This window comes from Poecilia mexicana, unplaced genomic scaffold (genome assembly GCF_051168715.1).
Source record: "Poecilia mexicana isolate PSO_F unplaced genomic scaffold, ASM5116871v1 scaffold_1, whole genome shotgun sequence".
Lineage (NCBI taxonomy): Eukaryota > Metazoa > Chordata > Actinopteri > Cyprinodontiformes > Poeciliidae > Poecilia > Poecilia mexicana.
In genome coordinates this window covers 1,678,963-1,691,654 of record NW_028263370.1, presented here as the reverse complement: position 1 = coordinate 1,691,654, position 12,692 = coordinate 1,678,963, and the positions used below count along the sequence as shown (strand labels likewise).

Below are 12,692 nucleotides of genomic sequence, written 5' to 3'. Positions count from 1 at the left end.
CGGAAACTAATTTTCTCACTGCATCTTTGATTCATTTGTTGAGCTGTAGACTCTAAGTCTCTGTCCAATCAGAGCCAGGTATTGTATAGCTGGTGATTTTAATCAGTTTTCAGTTAATATAATCCAAGTCTATAGAATAGTCAGAAAATGTCACCAAAATCACTCTATCCCTCTAAAATATTTCAGAAAATCTTAAAAGCGTATCGAAACATAACATTTGCCGAATATCGTGATATATATTGTATAGTGAGCAGAATATTGTGTATCGTATCATATTGTGAGGTTATTGTCTCACTACAGCCATAGTGGGCGTTAAATTAACACAGGCTTTTTTACTGTGCAGGTTGGCTCCTTCTTTATGATCAACCTGTGCCTGGTTGTCATCGCTACCCAGTTTTCTGAAACAAAACAGAGAGAACATGCCTTAATGAAATCAGAGCAGCGCGCCCAGCAGCTCCACCAATCAGCTTCCACACTGGCCAGCGACAGTCAGCCTGGGAGTTGCTATGAGGAGATCATCCGGTACTTGGCCCACCTGGGTCGGAAGGCATGGCGCCGGCTGTTACGCTGGAGTGCTTGGATTCGCCTGCGTCTCCGCTGCTCTTGCATCTGCCAGAAAGGGGCCGGGTCAGCTCGAGGGAGCGGAGTTGGGGAGATGAATGGACTCGCCAACCGGCACTCAGGCCATGCCCCCAATGACTTATCACACCTTCATCAAGTTTATCATCTCCATCACCAGCAGCATCACTATCATCATCATCAGCTGCAGCAGCTTCAACCACAGCTGGCCGTCAGCAACAGAGGGACCAGCTTTAATTATCCCTTCATATCGTCCCTTCTCATTCACCTGGATGAAAAGGATCGGGACCAGAAGAGGACAGTTGCTATGGATACTATCAACAGACTGCCACAGCTGGTGCTCGAGTGTGGTGAGTTGGTTGAGTGTGTATTTTTGTGTTTGAGAGCTCCCACATGATACTGAGGGAGTTACAGAAGTGCAGGTGGAGGATTTCAAAAGAAAGAATGTTTATACCAATAATTTATTTAATCAATCAAATTATTTTTGTATAACACATTTCAGGAGCAAGGCATTTCAAAGTGCTTTACATCATTAAACACAAAAACACAGTTATGCAACATTGAATCAACAATCAAAAACATTAAAGTTCCTGCCGAGTCTATTGGAGAACTGAAAGGTGGCTAAACTCTTAAATATATAAGTAAAAGAAATAACGCATGGAGACATAGTTCTTGCTGCTAGGCCATAGACAAGCCGGAGATTTATTACACTACCACGGATTCCTCATTGCAGTTTCATCAGTTCAATGCTCAAAAATCTTCCAAAGTCTCAACAAAAAATCTCTGCGTATTCTTAATATCACCCTTTTTTATGCACTCTCATCTTCACTGATGTGAGTTGCAGAGTTTCAACCAATGGCGTTGCTACTCTTGATTTGCGTAAAGATTCTGGCGTGCCTTATACTAAGTGTGCATTGGACGACCTTTAAAATATTTGAGACCTCATGAACTCAACATCTGTTCCATTTCAGAATTGCTGAATAGGACTATTTATGTCTCATCTGTCCAAACACCTGTCCTTTCCAAGTCAGTTTTTGGTTCCATTTGCGCTTTGCACGCAAATGGAAGGAAAGGAGTCAGGTCAGTTTGACCTAGAGAGGCGCCAAAATCCTTTCACAAAAACAACTCCTTAAATAGTATTTCCGCTCTTACATAATCCCCCCATTCCGCTTTCAAGTGGAATCCTAATTAACCTTAGCAGGTGTGTTTGTTAATTGCTGTCCTAAGTTTACATGGCTTCCTGTGAACATAATTCTGTGTATAAACCTTAGAAATACATATAAAGGTCACTTAAAGTGAAATAAATGAATAGTGGGGGTAAACATTGTTTTCATGAGTAACTGTAACTAATATAATAATTCCAATACAATGACACTTGGTCATTGCTTCCATGATTGTTCTTCCATTTGTATAAGATTGAAAAACCCTGTTGTCCTTTTTGTTGCTTTGTGTTATTTCTAGCGAAAAAACTACCTTATGGTCCCGCTCGCCATGGGCGACCGCCAGTATCCCATAATCTGACACAAATGTAATACAATCATGGATCCACAGTGACCCAAATCATAGATATTCATGATAATAGCTAATACTTCAACACTGATACATAATCTTGATGACAAATGATGAGGAAATGTCCATAACGCACATACAATCAGAGTGATCGTGTGATTGAAATACTAATCATAATAAAAGTATTTGTCGCTTAATGCTTGTGCTCATCCACGCACTCTTGCGCTCACATTGTCATTCATACTCACTCTCTTATTCATACTCGCTCATACTGTCTCACACATTCCAACCCAGTTTGGTTTCATTTCCCTTGAATCTTCTGGATTTTTCAACATCCCATAAGCAATTTTAGTTCAGGCATCAATTGTCCTTGAGCTCAGCAGTCCTTTGAATTGGTCATGAGTTCACTGGTCCGGGCGGCCATGTGCTTAGTCCGTCTGATGTTCACCGTCCTTGGTCATCCATCTGTATACAGTCCCCAAGATCCATTTCCTCATATCTGCCAGCTGGCTTGTAGCCATCCGCATTTGCATATGACATGGTTGGTTGCATGCTTTTTGAGTGCTTATTAATCGCGCTACTGTCTGTAGAGCTTGCGCTTGTCTGTGGTGCACCTCTGGGTGGAGCTGGTGTTTGAACCACTGTTGATGATTTATCTGATTGAGCTTCCGGCTCATTCTTTTGCGGTGGGTCAGGGTTACTTTGTCTAAAGCCCATAAATTGATCATCATTCCTGTATCCGAAATCACCTGTAATATTCAGGACTCCTGTCAGGGCTGGATACAACCCAGCAGGGTTCATTTGATCATCTTTGGGTTTTTCATAATTATGTTTAAGCTCAACAAGCTGCTGTTTTAAGTTTTTCCTGTATTCTTCACCTTCTTCCTTAAATAGCTGTAAAATGTTTAATTCTAGTTCTCTTTTGGCTTGTCTTTTCTTTCAGCTGTTTTACAGTTTTCTGGAAGTTTGTTCCAGATTTGTGGTGCATAGAAACTGAATGCTGCTTCTCTATGTTTGGTTCTGGTTCTGGGGATGCAGAGCAGAACCAGAAGACCTGAGAGGTCTGGAAGGTTGATACAACAACAGCAGATCTTTAATGTATTGTGGTGCTAAGCCATTCAGTGATTTATAAACTAACAACAGTATTTTAAAGTCTATTCTTTGAGCCAGTGTAGTAACTTTAAAACTGCTATGTGCTCTGTCTTCCTGGTTTTAGTGAGAACGCGAGCAGCAACGTTCTGGATCAGCTGCAGCTGTTTGATTGATTTGTTGGACAGACCTGAATCAATGCGACTAAAGATAAACACATGGATGAGTTTCTCTAGATCTTGCTGAGACATAAGTCTTCAGGTGATAGAAGGCTGACTTTGTGACTGTCTTTATGTGGCTCTGAAGGTTCAGGTCAGAGTCCATCACTACTCCCAGGTTTCGGGCTGATTGCTGGTTTTAGTTGTAATAACTGAAGCTGTGCATTGATTCTAGATCGCTCCTCTTTAGGTCCAAAGATAACTTCAGTTTTGTTTCTGTTCACCTGGAGAAAGTTTTGGCACATCCACACATTTATCTGTTCTAAGCATCTATTCAGTGATTGGATGGGTTCAGAGTCACCTGGTGACATGTGATGTAGAGCTGTGTATCATCTGCATAGTTATGGTAGCTGATCTTATTTCCTGTTATAATCTCAACCAGTGGGAGCATTTAAATATTGAATAAGAGGGGTCCTCGGATTGAACCTTGGGGTACCCCACATGTGACCTTTGATCTCTTTGATGAGAAGTTTCCAGTTGAAACAAAGGAATCCCTGTTCTTTATGTAAGATTCAAACCAGTTACTTAACTCATATTCATCTACAACCGCTGCACGTAACTTTTTTTTTATTGTCAGCTAAAGAAGGCTTTCATCATTCAAAAACTGTCCCACATACCAGTTTTGCCCAAAATGTTATGGTTTTACGGCTAATTAAAATCAGGTGACGGATTTAAAGGGGCGTGTCCATTTAAATACCCTGTCATCAAACACGCGTGTAAAAAGCGAATTTTCGGTCGGCTGACCGAAAATGTTCGGTATGACTTGACACAGAAGACTCTTAACTTTAGATACTTGACTATATTGGCTTTGTAACCTCATTTCAGGGTCAAAATTCACCTGAAACCCCCTCCCAAACTCATTCATTTCTGAATGAGTTTTTAGCAGCTCTGAATGAGGTGCTAACGAGGGTGTTCTGTCAGATCAGCATACTTTGTCAGATAGTCATACGCTGTATACGCTGTCAACAAGAGAGCGTATACAGACATGTATACGCTGTCTTTACCATATGATTTTATTTAATCAGCAACATAGAATCATGACGTAGATCATCATGCACTTTGTTATGAACAGCTGTATGGCATCCTGACTTAGCGGTTAAGTAGGTTAATGAGTTTTACACGGGCGTGTGTTGTAGTTGACTGCAGCTGGAGTCAGACCTGCTTTAAATACACTTTGAAACGACGACAATGCATGTATATCTATCTAGTTATCATATTACAAACAATTTAATGACTTATTTTCGTCATAACTTGTTGCGTATACTGAACTGACAACTCCACTGACGGTCGGACTTCTTAATGCGCATGCGCAGGCATGGTACTCACTGCATGTATGCTATCCTGACCATAAACATTAATACATAGACGCCTCATGGAGCGGGTCGGCCCGTTGCAGCGATACGTAATTGCGTCCGCCATATGGAATGTGGCATATCTGCCAGTAAGCTAATACAAATGAATGGACCAAACTTCAGAAAATGCCGTTCCACAAAGTATTTTTAGCTAATGTTCATCATCGACCTACTCACATATAAACGTGAATATATTTGGAATTTAAACAATCACCAAAGACAACATTTATGACTTTTCATTATATTTTAATTGTAATTTCTGAATAAAGAAAATAAATGTGAACCTATAATACAATTGATTTTGATAAATAGTTTTTATATATTGTTGAGAAAATAAATTTAAAATAAGCTAGTTTTAAAACTTAACATGTCTTGATTCAAATGGCCTAAATTGTGGTTTTAAATCAGTAACTTATTCTGGCCTATTGGCCTTTATTTTACCTGTAGTTACAGCAGATGGTTTGCTAGGATCGTTTGAACTGCCTTTTGTCTGTGGGAAAACAATACAGTGGAAGTTCCAGCTTTTCACACTCATCTGTGAAAGGCCGTAAACACGGCAGGAGTTTCTGGCTTCAGATAGAGGGTCAGAGACAGCTCCTGGTTGGATGAGCAAAGATACGCCTTATTTGAATAAATTAAAGATAAGAATACGCCTTTTACTATAAAACTTTCTACACAGAAGTAACAAATCAGATTTTGCGCTTGCAACTTCTCCAAAGACGTCTTTGCTTTTTGTTTGTCGTTTCCATCTTTTGTCTTTTTCTCTCTCAGGTAAATTCATGTGTTGTTTGTGCTCTAAGGTTTCTGATGTTTTGTGATGTGTTTGTCTGGTGATAGTATGCATCTGTCTTGAATAAATGCTGATAATTGTGACGCTATTATCTCTGCGTGATCTCAGTCTTTACGCACAGCATTTTTCTGAACCCGGGCATAAGAGAGGATTTAACGAGTCAAAAGGTTTTTAAAGTTCAAGAATTTTTCCTCTCTTAACAATATACAGTAATCAACATTTATGAACATATGTACACACGCAGACGTCAATATATTAAATAATAAAATATATGTATATATAATATATATATATATATATATATATTATTTATTTATTAGTTAACAAATAAAAAATATTTTATTATTCAAATAACAAATATATAAATAATATATAAGAAATTATATATATATATATATATATATATATATATATATATATATATATATAGAGAGAGAGAGAGAGAGAGAGAGAGAGAGGACCACAGCAACCTCCCCGAACAAGCCCCGGTAACCATCACTGTGGTAGATGTCCAAGAAAGAGTCTCGGGTATGAAAAACTGGACAGCACCAGGGCCTGACATGATCCATGCCTACTGGCTAAAGAAACTCACTGCCCTCCATGAGCGACTGGCAGCTCAACTGAACCAGCTGCTACAGAATGGGACTCACCCTGAATGGTTAACTGAAAGGCGCACAATCCTGATCCAGAAGGATCCCTCAAAGGGTTCAGTCCCATCCAACTATCGGGCGATAACCTGTCTCTCTACAACATGGAAGCTCATGTCAGGCATCATAGCAGCTAAGATAAGCGGGCACATGGATAAATACATGAGCACGGCACAGAAGGGCATCGGCATAAATAACAGAGGAGCCAAACACCAACTCCTTGTAGACCACACAGTCGCCCGAGACTGCAAAACCCGACACACCAACCTGTGCACCGCTTGGATTGATTACAAGAAAGCCTATGACTCAATGCCACACACTTGGATCATTGAATGCTTAGAGATGTGCAACATCAATAGGACTCTAAGAGCCTTCATTGCAAACTCGATGGGGCTGTGGAAAACCACCCTTGAAGCTAACTGCAAACCACTTGCACAAGTTTCCATCAAATGTGGCATATACCAAGGAGATGCTCTGTCCCCACTGCTGTTCTGCATAGGCCTGAATCCCCTTAGCCAAATCATCAACAAGACTGGCTACGGATACCGACTCAAGAATGGGGCCACAATCAGTCACCTCCTCTACATGGATGACATCAAGCTGTACGCCAAGAGCGAGCGAGACATCGACTCACTGATCCACACCAACAGGATCTACAGCACTGACATTGGGATGTCATTCGGACTAGAGACGTGTGGCCGGATGGTTACAAAGAGAGGGAAGGTCGTCCGCACAGAAGGGGTCTCACTCCCAGAAGGAACAACAGAAGACATAGAGCACAGTTACAAGTACCTGGGAATTCCACAAGCAAATGGCAACCTTGATGAGGTCACAAGGAAAGGATCCACAGCCAAATACCTCCAACGAATAAGGCAAGTCCTGAGAAGCCAGCTCAATGGCAAGAACAAGATCCGTGCAATAAACAGCTATGCCTTACCAGTAATCAGATACCCTGCCGGAATAATTAGCTGGCCAATGGAAGAGATAAAGGCCACGGATGTTAAGACTTGGAAGCTACTAACCATGCATGGAGGGTTCCACCCCAAATCCAGCACCCTGAGACTGTACGCAAGCCGTAAGGAAGGAGGCAGAGGACTAGTGAGTGTGAGAGCCACTGTCCAGGATGAAACATCCAAGATCCATAAATACATCAAGGACAAAGCCTCAACGGACGATGTGCTCAGCGAATGTCTCAGGCAATGGGGAACAGAGGACGAGGTGCTGGAGGAACCATCATGGGAGGACAAGCCCCTACATGGGATGTACCACCGACAAATAACTGAAGTGGCTGATATCAGGAAATCCTACCAATGGCTGGAGAAAGCTGGACTCAAGGACAGCACAGAGGCCCTCATCCTGGCTGCACAGGAACAGGCCCTAAACACCAGAGAAATAGAGGCTCAGATCTACCACACCAGACAAGACCCAAGGTGTAGGTTGTGCAAGGAGGCCTCTGAGACAGTCCAGCACATAACAGCAGGGTGCAAGATGCTGGCAGGGAAAGCGTACATGGAACGACATAACCAAGTGGCGGGCATCGTGTACAGGAACATCTGTGCCGAATATGGACTGGAAGCCCCAAGGTCAAAGTGGGGAACACCCCCAAAGGTGGTGGAGAATGACCGAGCTAAGATCTTGCGGGACTTCCAGATCCAGATAGACAAGATGGTAATGGCGAACCAACCGGACATTGTGGTGGTGGATAAAGAACAGAGGAAAGCCGTTGTGGTGGATGTAGCAATACCAAGTTTTTAGTTTTTTTTAGTTTAGTTTAGTTTATTTCAGACAAACCTTTCACCGACAGTGTAAACAACACCAAAAAAAAAAAAACAATAAAAAAACAAAAAACATAAAAAACAAAAACACATCACATCGGTGATTTATGAGTCTGAAAAGGAGTATGATGAAGTATAACTTATGTAATCATACCCCGTTTCCAGCTGTAATTTGTCACAGTATTTTCAATATCCAGTATCCTTTCTGACAAAGGAAATAATAAGTGTAATAAAATTTCCTCAACTAGATGAAAATAGTGCATACACACACATACACATCTGTACACATACATATATACATATTTACATATACAAACATATGTACATATACATACACCCATATACACTCCCATCTGCTTATAGACAAAATACACAGCTATTTACATACCTTTATATATTTACCCACACCTGCGCCGACATGCCACCTACTTGATGACATCATACTTAAAGTTTTAATTTCCAACCAGGATTATCCCCCTTGTTCTTCCTTATAACTTTGAATAATAGCTGTCTTGAGACCTTTCTTAAAATGTCTCATACTTGGACTTTGCTTCAGCTCTTTAGAAAGTTTATTCCAGATCCTCACACCAACACCAGAAATGCACAATGTTTTCATTGTTGTACGAGCCTTCAAAGTTCTGAAGTTAAGGTTTTCTCTATAGTCATATCCCCCCACTCTATCGGAAAATAATTGTTGAATCTTTTCTGGCAATATTTTGTTTCTGACTTTAAACATGATCTGTGCAGTTTGAAACTCTACTAGATCAGTAAATTTCAATAAATAAGAATCTATAAATAGATTGTGGGTATGACAGTAAAAATCAACCTTATGAACTAAACGAATGGCTCTTTTTTGTAATGTGCATAATGGTTGTAGTAACGTTCTGTAAGTGTTGCCCCAAATTTCCACACAGTAACTTAGGTAAGGTAAAATAAGTGAGCAGTACAGAATGTATAGGGCAGAGGAGTTTAAATATTTTCTAGCATTAGCAAGAACTGCAATACTTCTTACCATTTTAGATTGGACATATCTTATATGAGGTTTCCAACAGATCTTGTGACTACAACATCAGGAAAAAGGAGCATGAGAAACTGGAGAAATACCAGGGCCTCAGAGAGGAACTGGAGAAGGCCTGGAAGGTGAAGACCACAGTGGTGCCTGTGGTCATCGGGGCCCTCGGGGCAGTCACCCCCAAACTGGAGCAGTGGCTCAAACAGATCCCAGGAACAACATCAGACATCTCAGTCCAGAAATGTGCAGTTCTAGGCACAGCCAAGATACTGGAGGAGAACCTCAAGCTCCCAGGCCTCTGGTAGAGGACCCGAGCTCAGAGGATGAAAGAGACCACCCGCGGAGGGTGAGAAGGGAATTTATATATATAAATATAATATATATATATTAGTCTTGAACAGTAAGGTTAATTTTCTCCTCTGTTCTGCTAAAGAACATATTTATATTTAGAAATGTCCCAAAATTACCTCTCCGCGTGGGAAATTTCTTGGTAAAAAATTCTTAAAAATCTAAATTTCAACTGATTGAGTCCAAATTTGGTGAACTTTTACACAACATGTAGATTTAAAAGTCTAAACTACTTTTTTGTGTTTAAAAATATTTTAGTGATGTTTTTCAATATTTATTTATAAAAAAAACTTTTGGCGAGGTGGAAAAGTAAGCTAAATTTCTTATATTCTGTCACTAATAATTCAGGCAGGGTAAAAGATACACTCAGCTTGTACTGCAGCTTGAATAAAATGTGACTACGTAGCATTTTCCTGGTGCTGACCCCAGGAAACCAGTCTTTGATGTCTTACCTTTACAGAGGTACCAAAAATTTACACTTTAATCTGATAACTGTGAGGCTATTATTGATTTATTTTTGTCACGTGGAAATTCATCCCCCCCCCCCCTCAGGGCCTAACAGGTTAAGAAACAAGCACTTGACAGAGTACGACTATGTCGAGGTTCACTGCAGGAAAAAAAAAAAACATCTGGAGCGATCAGACAGAAGGTAGGGCAGCGCACAGCTAACAAAACTCATCCAGATTAGCATCACGGTCAGAAAGCTGAACAAATAACCCGAAAAATAATTTAAGTCTTCGAGCTTGCTGTGGAAGATGCTGGTTCTGCTCTCGTTGTTGAACCGCCTCTACGGGTAGTAATATTTCACGGATGGAGTGCCATTTAACTTCCACCAGACAGTGAACTCTCACACCAAACAGCTGCTTAAAGCTACAAGATGTAACTTAAATTTTTTTTTTAAATTATCTTTTGCTATGTCCTAACATGAGATAGGGTTAGGATTACCCTAACCCTAACCCTACCCTATGAACAAAAAAAAATAAATAAATAACCCAGTTCTTTTCAGCAGGTTCCAATCCAGAGTGAAGATTTTTGGCTGAATGTCTCCTACCAATTCGGAAGAAGTTCCTCTGTGATAGAAAGTTGATAGGGTGTGGTATTTCTGTGATCTGCTATGGGTTAGCTTGCCAGTCTGGACGTTATAATACCAGACAATCTAGGATTTATCCTAGATCTTGAAGTAGAATCCTTGAATGGGAATCTGCAACAAACCTGGTCTGTATAAACAGGCCTAAATTATCAATTCCACATGTCTTATCTTACAATAGTTTACATAACAGTAATTAAACTTATTCAAATACTCAATTTCTCTTTACACAGTGATAGTGTCTTATAAAGTAAAGAATCTCAATTTAAATGTTTCATCTAAATGATGAAATGTACTTAGATCAGTGTATGACTGAGGTCAAACAGGCTTGGGAGGCTAGTGATAGCATACTAGCTCCCGAACAACACTCACCAGTTCCCACTTGACAAACTGTGATCATCAGTGATTCTTGAGAATAGGGACAAAACAGGTCCTATGGATAAAGCATAAAATTTGAATATACACAAAATATATTTTTTTCAAATATGTGACTAAACTAACCTGGGTCATGTGAGCACAACAATGTATATTTTCCAGGTATTTGCTGAATATTTTTTTATTTTAATCATTGTAGTTGGTGGATGATGCCTGTAAAATCCCTTGTCCCAGAGCAGAATTCAACACATTATAATTGTTTAACACAATTATAGAAATACTAACATTATATATTATGACAATTATGTATAAGTAGTCATATAAATAATTATAAAAGTATCAATAAATTGAATTAAAAATAATTTTTATATATTTTCCAACTCCATTGAAATTTGTCCCTAGTTTTTGTGAACACCGTCAGACATAAAAAGAATATAAAAAAAAATCAGGCATTATTGAGGGGCACCAGAACTTCTGAGGACCCCATGACCACTTCCTTTCTCTTCCTTTGCTAAGAGGCTAGTTAGCTTAAGTTATTCTTTAGTTTTTTTCTTCTGTTTTATTCCGAAGTTGTTCGTCACAACCAAGATGTGTCAACGCCATAACTGACAATTTACAAAACTTTGATGAAATTTTGTGAAATAAAAGCTTAATTTTGGTTTAATGTAAAGATTTGATGGATCTGATTTGTCATATTTGCATACATAAGGTTGAGAAATAAAAAAAATATATGGGAAAATTAAAACCCATTTTGTCCCTATTCTCAAGAATAACTGGATTGCTAGAACGTTTGGCTGAAACATTTGCATAGATTTTCTGTAATATCCAGCAAAACCAAGAAAAGATTGCAACTCTTTAAGGTTGCGGGGGACTGGCAAGGATTTTAATGAATCAATCTTTTCTGGATTAGTTTCAACTCCTTTTTCAGAGACAATATGTCCCAAATAACGTACAGAAGACTGAAAGAACTTACATTTCTTTGGAGAGAGCTTTAGTCCAAACTGCTTCAACCGGGAGAGCACACGCAGCAGCCGTTCCTCATGTTCTTCCAGAGTGGCAGAAAAGATGATGATATCAAGGAAGACAAGGACTTCGATAAGATGCAGATCTCCCATGCACCTCTCCATTAGCCGCTGAAACGTGCTAGGTGCATTTGTATTTCCTTGCGGCATCCTATTCCACTCCCACAATCCAAGGGGAGTTACAAAAGCTGTTTTAGCCTTACCTTCTTCTGCCATCTCTATTTGATAATAGCCAGATTTTAAATCCAACACAGTAAACCATTTGGACCCTGTCAAAGCACAAAAAGATTCTTTCAAATTAGGAAGGGCATATGCATCTTTGATAGTTTGAAGATTTAGTTTCCTGTAATCTATGCATAGCCGGACGGAACCATGACGTTTCCGAACAACAACTATTGGAGAGGAAAATGGTGATTTGGACTCTCTTATGATGCCAGCTTTGAGCAGGTCCCTAAGATGTTCATGGACTGCCTCCAGATCTTGGGGATGGATTGGCCTTGCTCTGTGTTTAAAAGGCGTTTCATCATTAAGTTTAATGGTATATTTAACTGCATCTGTACAGCCAAAATCCATATCATGATGAGAGAATACTTCAGGCATGCTGTTCATTTTGTTAATATGTTCTTTCCACTCAGGTGGAATGGGAGAGTCTCCAAAGTTAAACTCCAAAGTGGTTTGTTGTGAAGTTTGAGATGTGGTTTGTTGCGACAAAACAGTAGGGTATAATGGTTAAAGGTGACATGGACACCTCTTGCTCAGATTCATTTTTCATGATCACTGGGACTTCTGGGACTTTATATGGTGGATGCTGTGGCAGTGTAATTAGACAACTCTGAACGCATAAACCCCCTGGTAAAGGTGAGCTGGGGTGTTCAACAATGGCCCACTT

The 12,692-nt window shown here is 39.8% G+C and overlaps 1 protein-coding gene across 1 annotated transcript in view; it reads left to right on the top strand.

Annotated features, from left to right (window-relative positions):
* The window catches only part of LOC106908529 (voltage-dependent T-type calcium channel subunit alpha-1H-like), a 290,955-nt gene that overhangs the window by 117,948 nt on the left and 160,315 nt on the right, over positions 1-12,692 (top strand). The window contains exon 9 of the mRNA XM_088014499.1: positions 344-929. Within this exon, the coding sequence (XP_087870625.1) occupies positions 344-929 (586 nt within the window). The remainder of the gene's footprint in view (positions 1-343; positions 930-12,692) is intronic.